At 48.0% G+C, this 23,899-nt stretch overlaps 1 protein-coding gene across 1 annotated transcript in view; it reads right to left on the bottom strand.

The window, feature by feature from the left end:
- Positions 1-23,899, bottom strand: part of TGM1 (transglutaminase 1) — a 66,227-nt gene that overhangs the window by 5,769 nt on the left and 36,559 nt on the right. The window contains exons 4-14 of the mRNA XM_087891646.1: positions 22,170-22,421; positions 17,122-17,240; positions 15,517-15,624; positions 9,732-9,906; positions 7,094-7,232; positions 3,950-4,053; positions 2,838-2,926; positions 2,563-2,716; positions 1,729-2,010; positions 1,171-1,331; positions 239-375 (exon numbers count right to left, since the gene is read on the bottom strand). Coding sequence (XP_087747772.1) covers positions 239-375; positions 1,171-1,331; positions 1,729-2,010; positions 2,563-2,716; positions 2,838-2,926; positions 3,950-4,053; positions 7,094-7,232; positions 9,732-9,906; positions 15,517-15,624; positions 17,122-17,240; positions 22,170-22,421 — 1,720 coding nt within the window. The remainder of the gene's footprint in view (positions 1-238; positions 376-1,170; positions 1,332-1,728; positions 2,011-2,562; positions 2,717-2,837; positions 2,927-3,949; positions 4,054-7,093; positions 7,233-9,731; positions 9,907-15,516; positions 15,625-17,121; positions 17,241-22,169; positions 22,422-23,899) is intronic.

Here is a 23,899-nt window from a genome sequence, read left to right as displayed (position 1 = left end):
TGCCCTCCCCAGGCTCCAAGAAAGCCTCTGGTGAAGATGAAAAACGGGCCTACCAGGCCCACCAGTAACCTTTTTGCCATCGCGTGACAAAAGCAAGGGGAGCACGGGGGGGGGGAGGTGTCACACGCACATGTGTGGGGGGGCGGGCCAGGGGAGCATTAAACTTTGCGTGTGGGCACTGGATCATAGGAAGAGCAAAAACACCACAATAGGCAGCTTTTTTTACAGGTCTACTCACCCGACGGTCATTGTGTTGGGAGTCGAGAGTCCGGATCCTTCCATGTGGAAAGTGACGTTGGTCAAAACCACAGGAAGGGGGTTCTTGAAGACGATCTGGACTTGAGTCTCTTGTCCAACGATGGCTGGGCCCAGCAGCTGTGGAGAAGAGAAGAAGCGGATGAGAGACAATGAAGGATAACGGCACCAAGTGGGTTGCGAACGGATCCTCCGGAGGCCGTAAAAGAGAACACAGGTAGCCCTGTATTCATTCAGCGACCGTTCGAAGCACTGAAAAATGTGATTTGTGCCTTATGACCAGTCCTCGCATTGACAACCGGGCCAGAATTCCCACAGTCGCGCAATCAAAATTCAGGCGCTTGGCAACCACCATGCATTCGCAATGGTTGCCGGGGTTACGCGATCGCCATTTTTGACCTTCCCAACTCGTGAAGCAAAAGCGAACGGGAGAAGCCAGATTCACTTAACAACCACATGATTCGCTTAACAAGCAAACGGGAGAAGCCAGATTCACTTAACAACCGCATGATTCGCTTAATAATGGCACTGCTTCGTGGAACAGCTGCGGCCAAATACATCATAAAATCGGCTGCGGCTGACTAAACCGCCGCCTTTTAGCAACCACAATTTGGCCCCAGTTGTTACGAGGAGAAGTCACTAAGTGAAACCGTGATAGTGTTTATGACCTTCCTTTAGCGTTCCTGGGCTTGACAGATCGGCAAAGGCCGTAAATACGAAGAGCGGCTGTGGAGTTTTTTTTTTCATTCGCAACAGTGACAAAAAGGGAACAAATGAAGAATGGTTGCAGGAATATTTCCCTAAGCAACATCTCCTGAGAATCCTAATCTCCTGGGCTCAGAAGATCTCACCAGCCTTGTCCAACCTAGTTTGTCGGACGTGGCTGGTGAGGACAGCCAAGAGTCCATGTCGTACCGTCATGGTGAGGTCCGGGGTGCGAAGACGGAAAGTGTGCTCCTTTGCGATGACCTGTCCGGTTTCGGTTACTTTCCCGGAGATGCTGAGCTTCATGGCTCCTTGGTCCACCAGATGGGGCTTGTACTCAGGATAGGAGATGACCATCGGAACCTGTTGAGCTGCGAGAAGGAAAGGAGACAAATGTGGGGTCAGATAAGCGGAGACCCTCAGGATAAACAAATACCAAGGTTTCCGTGTTTTGCCCAGCCCATTCTGCATCACGAACCCATTCCTTCCTGACAATTTACAAAGGAGGTGGCCCTTTGTTAGAAATAGCACAGCTCAAACAAGGAGCACAGTCACAATGTGCTTTACTGCTCAGCTATTTTAACTGTAACAGGAGATATATATACCATAGATCCAAACTTGCAAACATTGCCATCTATTGGCTGAATACTATCATAGCTCTCGCAAAAAGATACATTCCAACAATGAATTCCAACACCCTCAACCGCCTTGGGGGCCCTCCCAGTTTTGGCACCAGATGCCATGCCTCAGGCAGCCGGAGACGGTTACCTCCTCCTGCAGGAACCTGGACTTGCCGCTGCTCCTGTTTAAAATTGCTGCCGGTGACTCCCGTGTAATACATGACCGCCACAAAGAGGTTGAGAGAGACGTTGCGAGGCATGGAACTCCGGTTCTTCAGGATGACCCTCAAGGAAATGTCCTGTCCGGTGTAGGCCTCCTGGGTGTCGACCGTCACCGAGATGTCTTCTCCCCACTCTTTGTTGGTGTAGATGTGGGCCTTGGTGCCGTGCTTGGCGGCTGTTTCTACCGCTTTGCGCTCGGCTTCCGATCCTGCGGGGAGAAAGGATGGAGGATTCGAAAAGAGGCCCCTCTCCTCAATCCTCAAAGAGAGAGATCTGAAGAAGACCTTGAGGAAATACGCCGTTTTTAGGATAATCAGCAAATAGATGCTACCTGGGGTAGTCCTCAACTTACGACCACGATTAAAGTCCTCACCCAAACTTTCAACCCACAATTTCTGTTGTTCTGGTGAGACATTTGTTTAGTGAGTTTTGCCTTATTTTACGAGTGAGTGAATCACTGCAGTCGTGAAGTTAATGACATGGTCATTCAGGGAATCACGCTTCCCCTCTGACTTTGCTGATCAGAAGATCACAAAAAGGCATCACGTAACCCCAGGATCGCTACAACCGTCATAAAATATGAGTCGGTTGCCAGCATCTGAATTTTGAACTCATCACCATGGGGAAGTGTGAAAAACAGCGATCAGTTACTTTTTCCTTTGTAATTTCGAATGGTCCCTAAACGAGCCGCTATAAATCGAGGACTGCCTGTCCTTTTGTCACTACTGTGCCAATTCTTCTCCGCTCAACGTTCCCTTACCTTCGGGGTGCTTGTAAAGGCTGGTAATGTCTTGCCGCTGATGGGATCCCACGGCTTTGGTGCTGATGAGATGGCCGATGGCTTTTTCTTCTACGTAGACGATCTTGAAGCTGCCGTCCCCTTGGCGTTGCCAATACACCTTGTCGCTGTTCACCTGAGGAGACAAAGGGTCACCAATCCGCCCTTCCTGCCGATTTTTCTCCCCGCCGGGCCTGAAGGACCGATCTCGACACCGAGCCTCCTCAGATCTGCTCGGCGCTAAAAGGAAGACCCACCTCGGCAAAGCAGAAGGAAGCGTCGTACTTCATGTAGACCAGACCGTTCTTGATGGCCTCCACGGAGCAGGGCCCGCAGCAGAAGATCCCTGTGGGAAAAGACGGGAGGTGAACGCGAGAAAGGAAATGGAGAAGAGTAGAATAACAGAGTTGGAAGGGATCTCGGAGGTCTTCTAGTCCAACCCCCTGCTCAGGCAGGAAACCCTACACCACTTCAGACAAATCCTCTTAAAAACATCCAGTGTGTTGGAGCATTTACAACTTCTGGAGTCACTTTCAATCTAGAACAGGGGTGTCAAACTCGATTTCATTGAGGGCCACATCAGGGTTGTGTTTGACCTCGGGGGGGGGGGGGGGGCGTGGCCAGGGGGCGTGGCTAGAGCTCAGTTTTCAGCTGCAACGGCCTCCTGCAGTCCTCTGTCAGCGAAAACGCTGACAGAGGGATTCACTTACTTTCCCCTACCGTGGGAAATCCCACCTACAGGTGGGATTCACTTACTTTCCCCTACCGGTTCGCAGATGTGAACGCTCCTTCCACGCATGTACTTTGCTCCACCCACCTTCCACGCACGCGCTTTGTTCACACGTACACCTTCCATGCATGCGCACAGCCTCCAAAACGTGGCTAAATAGGATGGCATTACATCCGGGCGCGTGTGCGAGGCCTACTGCAGTCGACACTACCAGTTCGCCTGAATTGATAGAACCCCACCACTACTGTGCCCCCTTGGCCATGCCGTCCCCCGGCCCTCAGGTTGGATCCGGCCTGTGGAGTGCTTAGATCTGGCCTGCGGGGCCGCCCTGGAAACACCGAAGGACTGGCCCGTGGTACCTCTGCCAGCGAAAATGGAGCTTGGGAGGGCCGCATGCAGGGGGTGTGGTCAGGAGGGCGCGAACCATCCAGACTCTGTTTTTGCTGGCAGAGGCATCACAGGCTGGTCCTTTGCCATTCCCAGGGTGGCCTCGCGGGCCAGTTCTAAGCACCCCGCGGGCCGAATTCGGCCTGCGGCCCGGGCCTTGAGTTTGATACCCCTGATCTAGAACTTTCTCAAGGGTTTCCAAGGTTGGAGAACCCATTTCACAAGAGATCTTTCTCACCACCCCAAACTTACCACTGCTGGACTCCTGAGGGGTTGCGTCCACCACTTGCCACCCGTCGAACCCCGAAGGCAGATCCGGTCTCGTCATCCAGCAGTCGTTCCAGACATGGAAATTCCTGCATCCAAGGGAGGAAATTCAAGGGTTCAGTGCATAGTTGGAAGGGACCTCGGAGGTCTTCTAGTGCAACCCCCTGCTCATGCAGGAGACCCTATGCCAGGGGTCGGCAACCTGCGGCTCTGGAGCCGCACGTGGCTCTTTCACCCCTCTGTTGCGGCTCCCTGTTACTCAAAATATGCGTCACGACCACCAATGTGCGACATCTGCCAGCACGCGATTTATTGAGCTTTTCAACCCCCAGTTGAAAACCGTGGATAAATCCAAGAAAAGAGAAGTTTCGGAAGAAAATAGAATGTTTAATTCAAGTACATATGCTAGTTTTTATGGCCGCTCAAGAAATAGTCAGGGACGGGAAGGGTTTTGTGACTCCCGGTGTTTTCTTTTCTGTGGGAAACGGGTCCAAATGGCTCTTTGAGTGTTTAAGGTTGCAGACTGCTGCCCTATGCCATTTCAGAGAAACTGTTGTCAAGTCTTAATAATCTCCAGTGATGGAGCACCCACAACTTCTGGTGGCAAGCAGTTCCACTGATTAATTGTTCTCACTGATAGGAAATTTCTCCTTATTTCTAGGTTGCTTCTCTCCTTGGTTAGTTTCCGTCCGTTGCTTCTTCTCCTGCCTTCAGGAGAACAGGTTGACTCCTTATTTATGGAGATTCGCAGTCGTCGAGGTCATGGTTGTCCCAAAAGTGTTTTTTTCAAAAGGCAAGTGGGCTTCGTTTCTCCTTGAAGACATTTTGCTTCTCGTCCAAGAAGCTTCTTCTGTTCTGATGGAAGAAGTCAGAACCGCAGAAGCTTCTTGGATGAGAAGCGAGATGTCTTAAAGGAAAAACTAAGAAAATTCAGTTACCTTTTGGAAAAAAAACAAATTGGGACAGATTGATCCCATCTTCTCTGTGGCAGCCCCTCAAATATTGGAAGACTGCTATCATGTCATCCCTGGTCCATCGAGACATGTCCATCCATTCTTCGTGTGTCCCAAAGGTGTTTTTTCAAGAGGCAACTGGACTTTCTTGTTTTTCTTTGAAGACATTTTGCTTCTCACCCGAGAGGTTTCTTCAGCTCTGACTGAATCCTTCCATTCCACACCATCCAGTCAGAGCTGAAGAAGCTTCTCGGAGGAGAAGTGAAATGTCCTCAAGGAAAAACCAGAAAGTCCAGTAGCCTCTTGAAAAAGCAGCTTTGCGGCAACCATGACCTGGATGACTGGGAATCTCCATAGACAGTCTTTATGTTTTAGCCTCCAGGTCCTTCACCATCTTAGTTGCTCTTCTCTGCAGACTTGTCCTTCTCCTCACCACCCGAACACCCATGGAGGAGGAGGAGAAGGAGGAGGAGAGGGAGGAGGAGGAGTCATAGTGAAGGTCATAGACATTCTTTGTATGTTTTAGCCTCCAGGCCCTTCATCATCTTAGTTGCTCTTCTCTGCAGACTTGTCCTTCTCCTCAACACCCGAACACCCATGGAGGAGGGGGAGGAGGAGGAGGAGAGGGAGGAGGAGGAGGAGAGGGAGGAGGAGAACGAGAGGGAGGAGGAGGAGTCATAGTGAAAGTCATAGATATTCTTTGTATGTTTTAGCCACCAGGTCCTTCACCATCTTAGTTGCTCTTCTCTGCAGACTTGTCCTTCTCCTCACCACCCGAACACCCATGGAGGAGGAGAAGGAGGAGGAGAGGGAGGAGGAGGAGTCATAGTGAAGGTCATAGACATTCTTTGTATGTTTTAGCCTCCAGGCCCTTCATCATATTAGTTGCTCTTCTCTGCAGACTTGTCCTTCTCCTCAACACCCGAACACCCATGGAGGAGGGGGAGGAGGAGGAGGAGAGGGAGGAGGAGAACGAGAGGGAGGAGGAGAACGAGAGGGAGGAGGAGGAGTCATAGTGAAAGTCATAGACATTCTTCATATGTTCTAGCCTCCAGGCCTTTCATCATCTTAGTTGCTCTTCTCTGCAGACTTGTCCTTCTCCTCACCACCCGAACATCCATGGAGCAGGAGGAGGAGGAGAAGGAGGAGGAGAGGGAGGAGGAGGAGTCATAGTGAAGGTCATAGACATTCTTTGTATGTTTTAGCCTCCAGGCCCTTCATCATCTTAGTTGCTCTTCTCTGCAGATTTGTCCTTCTCCTCACCACCCGAACACCCATGGAGGAGGGGAAGGAGGGGGAGGAGAGGGAGGAGGAGGAGTCATTATCAAAGTCATAGACATTCTTTATATGTTTTAGCCTCCAGGCCCTTCATCATCTTAGTTGCTCTTCTCTGCAGACTTGTCCTTCTCCTCACCACCCGAACACCCATGGGGGAGGGGGAAGAGGAGGAGGAGGAGAGGGAGGAGGAGGAGTCATAGTGAAAGTCATAGACATTCTTTGTATGTTTTAGCCTCCAGGCCCTTCATCATCTTAGTTGCTCTTCTCTGCAGACTTGTCCTTCTCCTCACCACCCGAACACCCATGGAGGAGGAGGAGAAGGAGGAGGAGAGGGAGGAGGAGGAGTCATAGTGAAGGTCATAGACATTCTTTGTATGTTTTAGCCTCCAGGCCCTTCATCATATTAGTTGCTCTTCTCTGCAGACTTGTCCTTCTCCTCAACACCCGAACACCCATGGAGGAGGGGGAGGAGGAGGAGGAGAGGGAGGAGGAGAACGAGAGGGAGGAGGAGAACGAGAGGGAGGAGGAGGAGTCATAGTGAAAGTCATAGACATTCTTCATATGTTCTAGCCTCCAGGCCTTTCATCATCTTAGTTGCTCTTCTCTGCAGACTTGTCCTTCTCCTCACCACCCGAACATCCATGGAGCAGGAGGAGGAGGAGAAGGAGGAGGAGAGGGAGGAGGAGGAGTCATAGTGAAAGTCATAGACATTCTTTGTATGTTTTAGCCTCCAGGCCCTTCATCATCTTAGTTGCTCTTCTCTGCAGACTTGTCCTTCTCCTCACCACCCGAACACCCATGGAGGAGGGGAAGGAGGGGGAGGAGAGGGAGGAAGTGGAGGAGGAAAAGGAGGAGGGGGAAGAGAGGGAGGGAGGAGGAGGAGGTCTCGTGTCCTCACCACACAGAGTCGGCGTTGAGGTGCTCCAGGGGCTTCATATTCTCATCAAAGTAGATGTCCATGGTGAGGCTGACGTCCGTGTCGTGCGCCGAGTTGTAATTGGTGACAGTCCGGGTGGCAATGCCCAGGCACCGCAGAACTGAGGAGGAAGGGGTACAGAGAGGAAGGGTATCAGCAGAGAGGCCTAGTGGTTCTTCTCGACCAGTATCCAAAAAGTTGGCGGGATTTTTTGAAGGTGATATTTGCTCTCCTGAATATTTGCAAAGATTCAGGATCGAGCAGCGAGGCTCATGCGAACCCATGTGTTTGGCCAGTAATGCAGGTTAGCCCTCGACTTACAACCGTTCATTTCTCAAACGCTCAAAGTTACGACAGCACCGAAGAAAGTGACTTACAACAAATCCTCGCACTTACAATGGGGGCAGCGTCCACAGGCTCACACGATTCTAAACTTGGGCATTTGGCAACTGGCATGTATTTATAACGGGGTTATGTGATCTCCCTTTGTGACCGTCCCAATAATCTTCCGACAAGGAAAGTCAAAGCCGGATTCACTTAACGACATGTGATTCGCTTAACCAATCTCAGTGATTGGCTTTGCAACCGTGGGGGGGAAAGTCGTAAAATCGGAAGTGACGCGTTTCACAGCCGCTTGGCTTCAGATCAGATAGAAATTCCGGGGGCCGATTGCGGTAGTACGTCGAGGACTACCGTAGCTGTATCGTGGCTTGAGGTCGCACCACATGCAGCCTGTGCTCAAATGGAATCAGGAACCGTGTGATCCAGCACAACATGTGAACATCACATCCAGGAAGCCCTCGACTTACAACTACAGTTCATTTAGTGATCGTTCGAAGTGACGACGTCGCTGAAAAAAGTGACTTTAGGGCCGTTTTTCACATTTACGACCGTTGCAGGCATCCCGATTCGTATTTATGATGCCCAAGCAAAGTCAATGGGGAAAGTGGATTTGCTTAATAACCATGAATAATGGCAGCGGTTCACTTAATAACCGTGGCAAGAAAAGTCATAAAATGGGACAGAACGCAAATGTTTGACTCCGCAGTAGACATTTTGGGCTGGTTAAGGGGCGTGCTACCTGTAGTTGATTTATTCTGGCATCATTTGATGAGCGAAGAAAAATTTCCGGGAAGTCATAATCAGATGCATAAATGATCAGAACCGCCCAGGGTAATTAATGTATGCCATGTAAGCCCCGCCCCCTTAATGACATCACTGCATAAACTCTTTTAAAATTCCTGAGTTGTGATGTCGTGAAATCACACCTTCACACAGGTCATGTGAACTGAGCCTGCCTATTTTCTGCTGATCATCCGCAAGTATAGGTAATCCTCAATTTACGACCGTTCGTTTAGTGACCGCTTGAAGTTACGGCGGCACTGGAAAAAAAATGACTTAGGAGTTAGGACCGTTCTTTTTCACCCTTGATCAAAATTTAGATGCTTGGCCACCGACTCATATTTACGACGGTGGCTGCGGCCCGGGGTCAGTTGATGCCCCTTTTGCGACCTTCTGACCAGCAAAGCCAATGGGGAAGTCAGATCCACTTAACGACAGTGTTGCTAACTTCTCAAATGCGGTGATTCGCTTAATGACGGTGGCCAGAAAGGTCGTAGAACGAGGCAAAACTCACGTAACAAGTGTCTTGCTGAGCAAGGGGAATTTTGGGCTCAATTGTGGTCGTAAGGCGAGGACTACCTCCGCTGGCTGGGAACGGACTGGCCTGCTTGTTGCCATCAAGAAATAATTAATAATTACTCTTTTTTTCCCCTCAGGATCTTTTAAAAGGAAAGATCAGGACCATGTTATAGCAGATAACAAAATTGGGAGGGACCTTGGGGGTCTTCTAGTCCAACCCCCTGCTTAAACAGAAGACCCTATACCAGTGATGGCTATCCATTTTGCCGTTGTGTGCCAAAAGCGGCAGGAGCACATGTGCCCACACCCATAATTCAATGCGCCCCACCCCCTGTGCATGCGCATGTAATCCCCCCCGTGCTCCCCCACTTTTGGCACACGAGTGGGCCTGGTAGGCCCATTTTTCGCCCTCCCCAGGCTCCAGAAGCTTTGTTGGCGCCTGGGGAGGGCAAAAACAGCCTTCCCCATCCCCTGGAGGGCCTCCGGAGGCCGGAAACGGCCCATTTCCCAATTTCTGGGGGGGTGGGGGGGTGAAGGCCCCAAAATCAGCTGGCCAGTGCACGCATGCATGCTAGAGCTGAGCTAGGGCAACGTTCTCACGCGTGCCCACAAATATGGCTCCGTGCGCCACCTGTGGCACGCGTGCCATAGGTTCGCCATCACGGCCCTATACAATTCCAGACAAATGTCCAATTTCTTCTTAAAAAATAGTAGCAGGAGGAGGAGGAGGAGAAGGAGGAGGGGGAGGAATAACAGAATAAAAGAGATGGAAGGGACCTTCGAGGTCTTCTAGTCCAGCCCCCTGTTCAAGCAGGAGACCCTACATCGTTTCAGAGAAACTTGGTTGTCCAATCTCTTCTTCAAAACCTCTCGGGATGAAGACACCCACAACGTCACAATCTACGGCCCCCTATCCCTGATGTTCTTGCTTCTTTTCTTTTCCGCAACCCTCCCCACGTCAACAGCGAACACCAGTTACCTGAGGTCACGACGCCCGCAAACACCCAGCACTGCCCGTAGAGGACGGGGTAACCGGTACGGAGGTACTTCAGCAGGATGTCTCGGCTGCCCACCCAGGCCGAAGGGTTGGTGCCGCGGGAGTAATCCCCCGTCCAGTTTCCGACGAGAACACCGTTGTCATCTAGAGAGTTCACCTGGGAGGAAACGCAAACATTGTCATGAATCGAAACACGGCCACAACAATCTACAGTGTTGGGTTGTTGTTTTTTTAACAGCGGAGATTGCGGGTGGGCTCGCCCATCTGCCCCGGCGCTATTGTTCTGCCCCAGCTACGGACCCCAAAGAACGCAGCACACACAAACTCCGTTCAAACCTCAGTTTACTAAATAAACCAGTTTTTTACAACAACGGCTGTTAATTAACTGCATTAACAGCCGCCAAGAATTCAAAGAATAACACTGAAAGCTTACTGTGGTTGGCAGAATGCCCAGAAGCAATTTGCAGGAAGCTGATAAAATAAGCAAGACCAGACACGAAGGTATGTGAACTAAGTTGTTCCCTGCAAATTGCTTCAGTCGGTGTTCCTTCTTAAATAGGCTAAGGGAGTGGCCAATTAGCCCCATGCCTTACTCTCGAGGAGACCTCCTCCTGAGGAGCCACTCCTGCCTTTTGGCAGCTCTGCGCACCCGTGCATCGAGAAGAGGCTCCTCCTCTTCTTCCTCTTCACTTATGGGAGCTTCTGGAGGTTCTGAAGGCCCTGCATGAATCCTTGCCTCTGGCACCACATCTTCTCCAGCCTCCTCATCGTCCGACTCGAGTGCCAGCTGCACAGGCTGCTGGCGCAGCACCACACCAGCCTCCTCGCTGTCCGAATCAGCTGCTAGCTGCACAGGCCGCGTACGGGCCACAACAGTTATGCTGTCCTATTTAGGCACATATTTGAGGCTGGGCGCATGTGGAGAAGGTGCGTGCGCATGCAAAGCTAGCGTGCGCCCGCGCGACGAACCAGTGGGAACAATATCTGAAACCCACTGCTGTTCTATTATCCAACCATTTGTAAAACAAGTTCCATGTTTGAAAATATTCTGTATCTTCTTTTTCTCTTATTTTTAGTGTCAATCTCTCCATTTCAGCCCAGTCTAAATTTTTTTAAAAATTACATCTTCTGAAAGTGCTTCCTCATTTTTCCAGTATTATGCAAATACAATTCTTGCCGCTGTCAAAACATGTCATATTAAATATCAATTCCCTTTTTTATTATACTTTTCAGGTATAATACCTAACAAAAATATGTTTCTGGCTTACAATCTATGTGCCGCTTTAACGTTTTTTTTCTAACCGTGTATGCATTTTTGCCCAATATTGCTTTCCTTTTGTGCATGTCCACCACATGTGATAATATGTACTCGGTGTCTGGTTACATTTCCAACATCTGGCGGACATGTTTTTAAACATCTTTGCTAACCTGGCCGGTGGTAAATGCATCTACTGTGTTGGGGACCACGATTCTTATTTATATACAGCTGTACAGGTAGTCCTCGACTTACGACATTCGCTTAGGGACTGTTCGAAGTTACAACAGCCCTGAAAAATGTGACTTCGGACCACTTTTCAGACTTACGACCCTTGACCCATAGTCACGTGATTCACCGTACATGCGGACGCTTGGCAACTGACTCGTGTTTATCATGGTTTGCAGTGTCCCCAGGCTCACGGGATCCCCTTATGCGACCTTCTGATGAGCAAAGTCCATGGGGAAGCCGGATTCGCTTAACGACCAGGTGACTAATTCAAGAACTGCAGGGATTTGCTTAACAAAGGTGGCAAGAAAAGTCGTAACATGGGGCAAACTTGACTTAAGAAATGTCTCACTTAGCAACAGAAAAATTGGGCTGAATTATGGTCGTAAATCGAGGACAACCTGTATATAGTGTTTTTCAACCTCGGAGACTTAAAGACATGTGGACTTCAACTCCCAGAATTCCGCAGCCAGCAAAACAAAGACTTCTGGGAGTTGAAGTCCGCACGACTTCAAGTTGGCCAGATTGAAAAATGGTATTTTAACCCATCTCTATAAAGCCATATTTATGGAGTTGGGTACTCCATCAAGCCTACCTCGAAGGGGTGACGTCCGCTTTAAAAGCCTGATGCTATATTCCCCTTCCCTCCCTATTATTATTTTTTTTCAGTTCAACTTATTTTATTCAATAAGAAAGCTAGAAAAATGTTTAAACAGAAATTGCAAAAGCTGGACAAACAATGGAAAACAAAAAGAGGCAGGAAGGAACCAATTTTTTAAAACTAAACTAAACTAAAGCGGAACAAAAAGAGGAAAAAGGAGAAGGAAGGAAGGTTAGTAAAGGTTAAAATGTTGTGTATCACTTATAGGTCATGTATTAAAACATTTCAGGGACTCCTTGACTTACGACGGCACTGAAAATAGTAACTTATGACCGGTCCTCGCACTTATAACTTGCAAGGTCCCTATAGTCACATGAGCAAAATTTGCACATTTGACAATCGATACATATTTATGACGGTTGTGGCATGATGGGGTCATGTGATTCCTCAGTTGTGACCTTCCTAAGCAATTTCTGACAGACAAAGTCAACAGGGACAGCCGGATTTGCTTAACGATTACCTGATTCATTTATTTTAACCACGGCAGTGATTCGCTTAACAACCCTGGGAAAAGGGGCGTGAAATCAAGCATGGCTCACTGAACGACCAAATTTCTGCTCTCCGTTCTGGTCATAAATCGAGGACTACCTGTCCGTTAAAAAAAACCCCATTGCTTTGCGTAAAACATTTGAGATTATTTTTCAAGGTTTTCCCCGTTTCCGGGGCTGAATTTCTGTTTTTAACGCCTGTAAGCAGGGCTGGGATTCAACCGGTCCGGCCCGGTTTGAGCAAATCGGATCCTAATTTTACATCTGGTTTGCCGAACCGGTAGTTGCAAGGACTGGCTGGCCCCGCCCACTCCTCCCTTCCCAGGAGTTTCCACACAGTTTGTTTTGGATGCCAAGTAAGTGCAGCACCTACGTGGAGGCTCTCGGAGGGCGAAAAACGGGCCTCCTGGAAGTACCGGAAGTCCAGAAATGGGCCTGTTTCTGACCTCAGAGGGCCTCCGGAGCCCGGGGGAGGCTGTTTTCGCCTGAGGCTCAAGGAAAGCCTCCGGAGCCTGGGGAGGGCGAACACCCCCCCCCCCGCCATGGTGCAGGAGGCCGAGTAGGCCACGCCCACTATGGCCACGCCCACCCCAGCAACCGGGCGGAGAACCAGTTGCTAACATTTTTTTTTTTTTAAATTGAACTGCTAACATTTTTTGAATCCCACCCCTGCCTGTAACTCTTACTGCGTGGTTTCTCCAACGTCAGTTCTGTGGCTCTTGGTGTGATTTCTCAAGATTTGTGACTCTTTCAAGTTTATTACGGTATACATTTTTGGCGGATTGCGGTGAGAAGAATTTATCTCGGGGGTGACGGAGCCGACCCACTGCTGAGCGAGCAATGGAACAGGAAAAGCAGAAGAGGCCAGAGGAAATTAAATGCAAGAATATGTATGAGAGGCCGCAGCCGTGAGATAACAAAGCGAACACGATCCTCGGTTGTGTAAACAGAGGCGTAGAATCAAAATCACCGGAAGTATTACTACCCGCTTGATACAGCCTTAGTAAGGCCACTCCTGGAATGTTGCAACCAGTTTCGGTCACCACGTTACAAAAGAGATGTTGTTGAGACTTGGGAAAAAGGGCAGAGAAGAAGCAACTAAGATGATGAAAAGCACACGAAGCACACGAAGAACGGTTGCAGGATTTGGGTAGAAAAAGAAGGACTGAGGGGACATTATATCAGTCTTCCAATATTTGAGGGGCTGCCACAAAGAGGAAGGAGTCTACTACTTACTTTCCAAAGCTCCTGAAGGCAGGGCTTCAAGAAACCACTAATCGAGGAGAGAAGCAACGTGGAATGACGGAGAAACCTCTTAACAATTAATCAGTGGAACAGCTCGCCACCAGAAGTGGTGGTTGTTCCATCTCTGGGGGTTTTTAAGAAGAGTGGACAGCCATTTGTCTGAAATGGTGTAGGGCAGTGATGGCTAACCTTTTTGCCATCGCGTGCCAAAAATGGGGGGAGTGTGTGTGTGGGGGGTCGCACACGCGCGTGCCCACACCCATAATTCTATGCGCCTCACCCCTGTGTGGGTGTGGGTGCGATCCCTCCGCGCTTCCCCCGCTTTTGGCCCGCGATGGCACGGTGGGCCCAGTAGGCCCGTTTTTTGCCCTCTCCAGGCTCCAGAGCCTTTCTAGGAGCCTGGGGAGGGCAAAAACGGCCTTCCCCACCCCCACCCCCCGGAGGCCCTCTGGAGGCCAGAAACGGCTTGTTTGATGACTTCCAGTTGGCCCAGAAGGCCCGAAAATCAGCTGGAGCTGAGCTCGCGTGCATTATGGCCCTTTGAAGAATAGTTTTGTGTGGTTCAGGCATTGTGCGGCAACAATCTGGCCTTATGAGAACCGAACGGCTCTGATGAATCGTTTGAGAAAGGAAGCAATTATCCTGTTCCCCAAATATTGCAAGAGTTGCACCCCAATTAAGGGGTGGCACGGCACGGCAGGCTGAAAACACAAGCAGGCCTTGGCTTGGCCTTCCTAGAACAGAAGCCGGCTGATCCAACCAGCCATTCCAGATCCACGTCAATTAATTCATAGATTAATTAATTCATCAGGTTCAAAGGCTGCTTCACGTTCCCGCAGAGAATGTGCAAATTAAATGTGCAAAACAAGAAAAATGTGGCACCTGTGATATATTTTTTTTAATCTTGGAATATATATATATATATATATATATAAAATAGAACTTATTAGCAAATCTCTGCAAACAGAACAGGTGAGTAAAAACAGAAGCAGAGTTGAGGAAGGGCGTTATTTTCTTGTTTGGGGACAGGTAATCCTCGACTTACGACCCCAATTGAGCCCAAAAGTTATGTTGCTAAGGGAGAGGGTTGTTAAGTGAATCAATGCAGGAGTTAGTTACACCGTTGTTAAGCGAAACCGGCTTTTGCATGACCGCCATCGTGGTCGTAAGCTGAGGACTGCCTGCACTCAGTTGGTAAGTGATTGCTGTGCTTGGATTTATTTAGTTAGGTTAATGCCCAAGGAGAAGAAAGAGAAAGAAAGAGAGAGAGAGATAGAAAGAGACAGAGAAAGAGAAAGAAAAGAGAAAGAGAAAGAAAGAGAGAGAGAGATAGAAAGAAACAGAGAAAGAGAAAGAAAAGAGAGAGAGAGAGAAGGAGAGAGAGAGAAGGAGAGAGAGTGGGAAAGAGAAAGAAAGAGAGAAAGGGAAAGAAAGAGAGAGAGAAAGAGAAAGAAAGAGAGGGAGTGGGAAAGAGAAAGAAAGAGAGAAAGAGAGAAAGAAAAAAAGAAAGACAAAGACAAAAGAAGAAGAGAAAGAGAAAGAAAAAGAAAAAAGAAAGAGATAGAAAGAGAAAGAAAGAGAAAGAGAGAGAAAGACAAAGACAAAGACAAAAAAGAAGAAAGAAAGAAAGAGAAAGAGAGAGAGAGCAAGAAAGAAAAAGAGAGGGAAAGAAAAAGAGAGAGAGAGAAAAGAAAGGAAAATGTAGAATACAGAAAATAAAATGGGATATTGAAGAAAGGAAACGAGGAGAATTGATCGAAGCTATGAACCAAACAAGGCAAAGCATAAGAAAAGATAAATGAAATAATAATTGGCATTTTCCCTTCTTTAAGAAGGTTCTGGATCCCTTGTCAGAGCCTGGGAAGGGAGAGGAAGCCATTCACCACTCACCATGGCTGAGACGACGCGGGAAACCATGATCGGATCGGATCGGCTCGCGTGAGGCATCCCCCGCTTATCCAGCATGAACAAACAAGCATCCAGGATCCCGTGGTCAAACTGAGGGGAGACAAGGAGGAAGGTCATGGGAGCAGGGAACCGTGGCTTCCCAGGGCCTCTCTGGGCGATGACTGCACCATTGCGATGGCCATTTTGACTTTTTTGACCACATTCCAGGGATTCCCCTGCCCTAATGAGAAATGTAGCCATGTCTGCATTGTTTTCAGTCTGTCTTCCACCCTCCCTCCCTTCTTATTCCCATTTCCTTGCTTCCTTTCTTTCCCTTCCCTTCCCTTCCCTTTCTTTTCCTTCCTTTTGTCCTTTCTGTTCTGTTCTGTTCTGTTCTGTTCTGTTCTGTTCTTTTTTTTTTTTTTTTTAAATTTGATTTATATGCCGCCCTTCTCCGGAGACTCAGGGCGGCTTACAATGCGCTCAGCAATAGCCTTCATCCTTTTGTATGTTTTATACAAAGTCAGCTTATTGCCCCCACAAACTGGGTCCTCATTTCACCTACCTTAGAAAGGATGGAAGGCTGAGTCAACCTTGAGCCTTGGCGAGATTCGAACCAGCAGAAATCGCAGGCAGCTGTGTTAATTACAGGGTGCACTAAACCCCTGTACTATCAAGGCTCTTTCTGTTCTTTTCTGTTCTTTCCTTTCCTTTCCTTCTTTCCTCCTTTTTCTATCTTCCTTTCCTTTCCTTCTTTCCTCCTTTTTCTATCTTCCTTTCCTTTCCTTTCCTTTCCTTTCCTTTCCTTTCCTTTCCTTTCCTTTCCTTTCCTTTCCTTTCCTTTCCTTTCCTTCCCTCCCTTTTGTCCGTTCTGTTCTGTTCTGTTCTGTTCTTTCCTTTCCTTTCCTTCTTTCCTCCTTTTTCTATCTTCCTTTCCTTTCCTTTCCTTTCCTTCTTTCCTTTCCTTTCCTTTCCTTTCCTTTCCTCTTCTCTCCTCTCCTCTCTTTTCCTTTCCTCTTTCCCCTTCCCCTCCCTTCTTCACTAATAAAACTTTTGTTGATACAGAACACAGAATAGCAGAGTTGGAAGGGATCTTGTAAGTCATCTAGTCCACCCCACTACCTAAGCTGGAGATTCTACACCATTTCAGACAAATGGCTGTCCAATCTATCTTTCCTTCCTTCCTTCCTTCCTTCCTTCCTTCCTTCCTTCCTTCCTTCCTTCCTTCCTTCCTTCCTTCCTTCTTTCTTTCTCTCTCTCTCTCTTTCTCTCTCTCTCTCTCTCTCTCTCCCTCCCTCCCTCCTTCCCTCCCTCCCTCCCTCCCTCCCTCCCTCCCTCCCTTCCTTCTCTTTCTCTCTCTCACTCTCTCTCTCTTTAAAAATCACCTCGAACATCTTCTATTTCCTTGCTGGTTCCTTAGCCGTCTCACTTTTTCAACCTTAACAAAATAGCCGCCAATTTCTCGCACAGCAGGTCCTCACAGCAAAATGTGGCCCAAAACTAATCCGCGGTTTGTAGAGATACGTACCTATAACTCCGCCAGAGTCCTTTCAAGGGCCATTTGCTCCCCAAATATTTCGACGAAATAGACGAAAAAGGTCACCTTACCTGCGCGTAGTTCCATGTTCGCTCGCCGATCTGACTTTCCGTCCCGTAATAAATTCTTCCCGTTTCGTTCAGCACGTATTCCTTTAGCCAGTCGCTCTGTTGCATGTGGACGGAATCCTCTAAAGGAGGGGAAAACGAGGAAAATTAAAGTAAATGTGGAAAACAAATCCAGCCGCTTCTATTTTCCTTTTAAAAAATATATTTTAAAGGGAGGAAGGAACCGTCTCAACCACGAAACACACCTTGGCGATCTCATCTCCCTTTGAAAACATTCTTTAGTTGGGAAAATTAAAATAAAATTTTTTGCTTCTTGCTGATCTTTTCTTGCAAATAAAAATGTTATTTATTGTGTATTTTTGTCCCTCGTGTGGGCCGCTTTGGGATCCCTCTGAAAAAAAAGTTAGCTTCCTAAAAATGGTTACAATAAAATACTATTTTTTTAAAAAAAAAACGAATCGTTCTTGATTTACAACGGTGACCGTTCAAAGTTACGGCGGCACTGAAAAAAAGGGACTCGTGACTTATTTTTCACACTTTCGATTGTAATCTCTAGGGTCACATGATCAAAATCCAGATGCTTGGTCGTAGGGGGGAAGTAGGATTCGCTTAACGACCGTCTGACTAATTTAAGAAGGTCACTGATTCTCTGAACAACGGTGTCAAGAAAAGTCGTAAAACGGGGCGAAACTCACTGAATGACACACATTTTGGGCTCAGTTATGGTCGTACGTTGAGGACTTTCTGTATTCCTTGAAAAAAAAAACCTTTTCCGAGATAGACGAGCAGGGCAAAACTCACTAAATGGGTCACATGATCAAAATCCAGACGCTTGGGTAATGGACTCATATTTATGACGGTCGCAGTGTCACGTGATCCCCTTTTGCAGAGGTGGATTCAGCCGGTTCGGACGCTGCCCTTTTGCGACCTTCCAACAAGCAACGTCGATGGGGGAAGTAGGATTTGCTTAATGACCGTCTGACTAACTTAAGAAGGTCGATGATTCTCTGAACAACAGTGTCAAGAAAAGTCGTAAAATGGGGCGAAACTCACTGAATGACACACATTTTGGGCTCAGTTATGGTCATACGTTGAGGACTTTCTGTATTTCCTTGAAAAAAAAACCTTTTCCGAGATAGACGAGCAGGGCAAAACTCACTAAATGGGTCACATGATCAAAATCCAGACGCTTGGGTAATGGACTCATATTTATGACGGTCGCAGTGTCACGTGATCCCCTTTTGCAGAAGTCACGTGATACCTTTTGCAGAGGTGGATTCAGCCGGTTCGGACGCTGCCCTTTTGCGACCTTCCAACAAGCAACATTAATGGGGGAAGCTAGATTCGCTTAACGACCGTTTGACTAACTTAAGAAGGTCGGTGATTCTCTGAACAACAGTGTCAAGAAAAGTCGTAAAATGGGGCAAAACTCACTGAATGACACACATTTTGGGCTCAGTTACGGTCGTACATTGAGGACTTTCTGTATTTCCTTGAAAAAAAAAAAATCTTTTCCGAGATAGACGAGCGGGGCAAAACTCACTGAATGACACATATTTTGGGCTCAGTTATGGTCGTACGTTGAGGACTTTCGATATTTCCTTGAGGGAAAAAAAAAAAACTTTTCAGAGATAGACGAGCAAATAATGTCCTGGAGGTCATTTCCTGAGGTTTGATCAAAATAAAAAACAGATCAAAAGGTTTTATCTTTCTTTTCCTTCCTGACAGCTCTGAGAAAACAATACCTATTTAGGGTGTGTGTTTGTGTGTTTGTGTTTGTGTGAGTCCTTGTTTTTCCTTTTTTAAAAAATGTTCCCTTCTGTGTGCCAAGCTAAAGATTTATTTCCTTTGGTCTTTGTCCTTCGACGAATAGCAGGGAGAAATGTTTTTTTTTCGCCGTCTCTCCTCAGCCTTCCCTGCAGTTCAGGAAGGAAAGAGGAACAGGGGTGTGGGAGGTGTGATACAATTCCTAAATTTTTGCATATAGAACAACTACCACGCCACACCTGCCCGTTTCCTTCCAGAAGGTTCCGAAGTCGGACATATTGACAAAGACGGGAATCGGGGAAATTCCCATTTTCTCCCCCCCCCTTAAGAAAGGAGCCACGTCAAACTGAACTCCGATCTCTTAAGAAATACCTTCAAATGCAAAAATAAACCCATTTACGAGTCGTCCTCGACTTACGACAATTGAGCCCCAAATTTCTGTTCCTAAGCAAGCCATTGATGGAGGGGCTTTTGCTCGTTTTACGACCTTGTTTGCCACAGCTGCAAAGTGCTGTTGGGAAGCGAGCCACACGGTCGTTAAGCGAAACCAGCTCCCCCACTGATTTTGCTTGCCAGAAAGTCGCCAGAGGGGATCGCGTGACCTGGAGCCGCTGTGACCGTCATAAATACGAATCCGTTGCCAAGCGTCTGAATTCTGAAGACGTGATCGCGGGGAATACTGCGACGGTTGTAAGGGTGAAAAACCGGTCCTAAATCCCCTTTTTTCCGGTGCCGTTGTAACTTCAAATGGTCACTAAATTGAGCCCCAAATTTTTGTTCCTAAGCGAGACATTGGCGAAGGGAGTTTTGCCCATTTTACGACCTTGCTTGCCGCAGCTGTGAAGTGAATCACTGTCATTAAGTGAATGCAGCTTCCCCACTGATTTTTCTTGCCAGAAAGTCGCCAGAGGGGATTACGTGACCTGGAGCCACTGCGACTGTCATAAATACGAATCCGTTGCCAAGCGTCTGAATTCCAATCATGTGACTGTGGAGAATATTGCAATGGCCGTAAGGGTGAAAAACGGTCTTAGGTCCCTTTTTTCAGTAATTTTGAACGGCCACTAAATGAATGGTCGTAAGTCAAGGACAATTTGTAAAGCGAAACTTAAATCAATCCTTAAAAATAGGACTGATCTGTTTGGGCGTCATCCATTTTGAAAATAAAAAAAAAATCGCTCCGTTTTCGATAACCCGGGTTTAATGTGTTGTGAGAACACAGCTGGTTTGTCGGAAGCCAAAAAAAAATTCTAGTTTTGATAAAAAAACCGGTTTGGGGTGTGGCGAAAAGGAAGTGGGGGGGGAAGGAAACCGGGCAGAAAGGACAAATAATGAATTTATTATTTTGTCGTTTTGGTTCTTCCTTTCTTCTCTTCTTCTTCTTTCTCAAAGTGTCTCGGCTACGCAATCAAGGCTCCATCATTCCCACGCCCTGCTGACTCGGGCAGAAAATTAAGCCAGCGCCTTTCGCACCGAGGTCAGGAGGAGGGTGTGTTGTGGCGTGGAGATTTAGATCGGATTGTGTGTTGTGCATCTTTCATGACAATCGTGGGAAAAAAAAACCAAGGGTGGCAACTTTTAAGAGATTGGACAAAGGTCGGCGGCCATTTTCTCACAGATTTTTAGACGTTAAAAACCCAGCCATCGACGTGGGAAACGGCAGTTGGTCCTCGCCCTTACGACCACAACTGAGGACAGGGTGTGTGTCGTTAAGCGAGGCAGGGATTGCGCGATGCCCAATGAGATTGTCCAATGTCCAATGGCCCAATGGCCCAATGTCCAAGAGATTGGACAAAGGTCGGCGGCCATTTTCTCACGGATTTTTAGACGTTAAAAACCCAGCCATGGATGTGGGAAACGGCAGTTGGTCCTCGCCCTTACGACCACAACTGAGGACAGGGTGTGTGTCGTTAAGCGAGGCAGGGATTGCGCGATGCACAACTTTTTCTGCTACGATGGGTAAACCAAGTGCAGTCGTTAAGTGAAGCTGGCTGCCCCGTTGACTTCCTTTCTTTGCCGGAAGCCGGCTGGGAAGGTCGCACATGGGGATTGCGCGACGCAGCAACCCGTTGTAAATAGAGGAGGGGTGCCAAGTGTCTAGAGTTTGATGGCGTTAACTGAGGGGATCTTGCAACGGTCGTAAGGGTGAGGACTGGGGAAACTTTGGTCACGAAACGAAGAGCTGTACGTCAAGGACTGTGATACAATATATTTATGTAATGTAAAACCTTTAAGGCAACTTAAATGTGAGTGTTGTGATTGGTTTTGTGTGTTGTTACTCACAGAAAGAGCATATTTGACCAATTTGAGGTAATTCACCCAGCTTTGGGAAGCACTGCTATAAATTATTATTCAGAAAAAGATCAATGATGTGAATGAATGACTCCTTCCTTCCTTCCTTCCTTCCTTCCTTCCTTCCTTCCTTCCTTCCTTCCTTCCTTCCTTCCATCCATCTCTCTCTCCTTCCTTCCATCCATATCTCCTTTCTTTCTTCCTTCCCTCCCTCCCTCCCTTCCATCCATCCATCTTCCTTCCTTCCCTTCCTTCCTTCCCTCCATCTCTCTCTCCTTCCTTCCTTCCCTCCCTTCCTTCCATCTCTCTCTCCTTCCCTCCCTCCCTCCCTTCCATCCATCCCTCTCTCCTTCCTTCCTTCCCTTCCTTTCATCCATCCATCTCTCCTTTCTTCCCTTCCTTCCTTTCATCCATCCATCTCTCCTTCCTTCCTTCCATCCATCCATCCATCCATCCATCTCTTTCCTTCCTTCCTTCTTTCTTTCCATCTGCCTGCCTGCCTGCCTTCCTTCCTTCCTTCCTTCCTTCCTTCCATCCATCTCTTTCCTTCCTTCCTTCCTTCTTTCCATCTGCCTGCTTTCCTTCCTTCCTTCCTTCCTTCCCATCCATCCATCCATCCATCTCTCTCTCTCCTCCCTCCCTCCCTCCCTCCCTCCCTTCTAATCCATCCATCCATTCCTTTCTCCCTCCCTCCCTCCCTCCAAAGTGATTGTCCTCTCTAAAATAAAATCACAGGGCCCCTCTTTAATTGATAATCTAAGCAGATCGATAATAGATACGACACCCCAATCAAAGGTTGCCTCCATCAGCCTTCCAAACCTCACGCTATTCACCTCCCAGAAGTCCCCAGTCATCCTAACAAGGGAATTCTGGGAGCCGAATCCCCAATTTAGCTGCGAAATGCCCCCTTGAGCAAAGCCAGGCTGCCAATTCTGGACTTCCTCCTCCTCCCCTCTGTTTCTCTCGCCCGCTTATTCCTCCCCACAACTTACCTGGGCACCAGGGGTTGAAGAGGATGTACACCTCGTTGTTGGGGTCGAAGGGCGCGGCGTACTCGCCCGCCTTGCTTCGGGTCTTCACGCTGAACTGGTACTTGCCGATCACCGCTCTGGGCGAGGGGCAAACTCGGATAGACATGGTGTCGTCGTCCGAGCTGGTCATTTCCGCCGACCAGCCCATGCCGGGCATGGAACCGCCGACGGGTACCAGAATGTGGGTGCCCTTCGAGGCTTGTGGGTTGGGGCCTGCCGGAGGGAGAAAACACGGGAGGGAAAATTAATAATTGTAATTTTGCAATTAACAGAATTAATGACAGGGAGGTACCGATAGTCATAGACGCCCGGTGTGCCGATGCCAAACGACCGGAGCGCTATTTGAACAACATCGGAATTGACAAATTCCCCATCGGTCAATTGCAAAAGGCAGCTCGATTTGGACCGGCTTAAATCCTACCCGAAAATCTTTTTTTTTTTTTTTTACACCATTTAACATCCACATCTGCCTTATCTTCAGGTCCTTGAGAAGGACTGAAGAGGTGGACCAAACTTCTAGATCTCGTCTCTAGAACATCTGGCTGACTCTGCAACCCACCCTAACAAGGTCTTACATGTCTATTTAAAGCTGTACGTACTTTTAGATCTACAAATTACACAAATTTATTACATTTATTTGACTATTGAAAGGGTAGAGGCATTTGTTTTGCTGGGAGTTAGGGTAGAGGGGTGGCCGCCATCTTGATTCTTTTGACCATACCCTGCCGTGAACTTGTGGTTGAACTATAGGTCGTGAAGCGTTTGAATTTGGATTGCGTCACCGCGGGGATGTTGCGACGGTCGTTAAGTGTGAAAAAAAGTCCCTCAGCCTCTTTTTTTCGGTACCGTTGTAACTCTGAACCGTTACTAAACAACCTATAAAATGAAACTTAATCGATCCTTAAAATAGGACTGATCTGTTCGGGCATCGGCCATGTTGGAAATACAAGCATCCTGTTTGGATAAACCTGGGTTTCATGTGTTGTGCGAAACAACAGCCGGGTTGTCTGAAGCCAACTCTCACACCCAACTGTACGCCCCCAAAACAGACATTTTATCAAGCGGAGCATGGAGATTTGGCTTGGCGTTAAGCCTCGGTTTGCTAGGAAGGGTTAGATAAGGAGCTTGAGAACACCCTGTGCCCGGATGGTGGGAACGGGGCCTGCCAAAATATTCATGTTCCAAGAGATAATGTCAATTCTCCAGATTCCACCACTTGCTTCCTCTCCCTTGAATAAAATCTAAAACCAATGCAAGGGAATTTACAACAGCCCAGGCCAACTCAGCTCGCTTCCTCTGCCTTTAACCGCAACTCGATCGGCAGGATAAACCATGGTTTAGTAGTGGCTCAGGCAGCAATTTATGGTTTGCAACCGCGAGCAAAACTTACATTCCTTATTTTGGGGGAGGTAACCGGTCCCTATCAGAGGCCTCGCTTTCTGGCTGACAGTGGGCCGTCAGCCAGACGTACAACCAGTGGTGGGATTCTACTGGTTCGGACCGGTTCGGGCGAACTGATAGCTCTGACGATCAGCTGGGAGCGAACCGGTTCGTCCCATGCAAATCATGTGATCACCGAACCGGCTGTTAAACCGGGAGGATCCCACCACTCCGTACGACCACACAATGGAACGCAACATTTGTGTGGCGGTTACGGTTGTTGAAGGAGTTTGGTTCATTTTTATGTTGTG

The sequence above is a fragment of the Pantherophis guttatus genome, chromosome 4 (assembly GCF_059756535.1).
Source record: "Pantherophis guttatus breed Tessera chromosome 4, ASM5975653v1, whole genome shotgun sequence".
Taxonomy (NCBI): domain Eukaryota; kingdom Metazoa; phylum Chordata; class Lepidosauria; order Squamata; family Colubridae; genus Pantherophis; species Pantherophis guttatus.
Note: the sequence above shows the minus strand (reverse complement) of the source record. Positions and strands in the feature narration are given on the sequence as shown.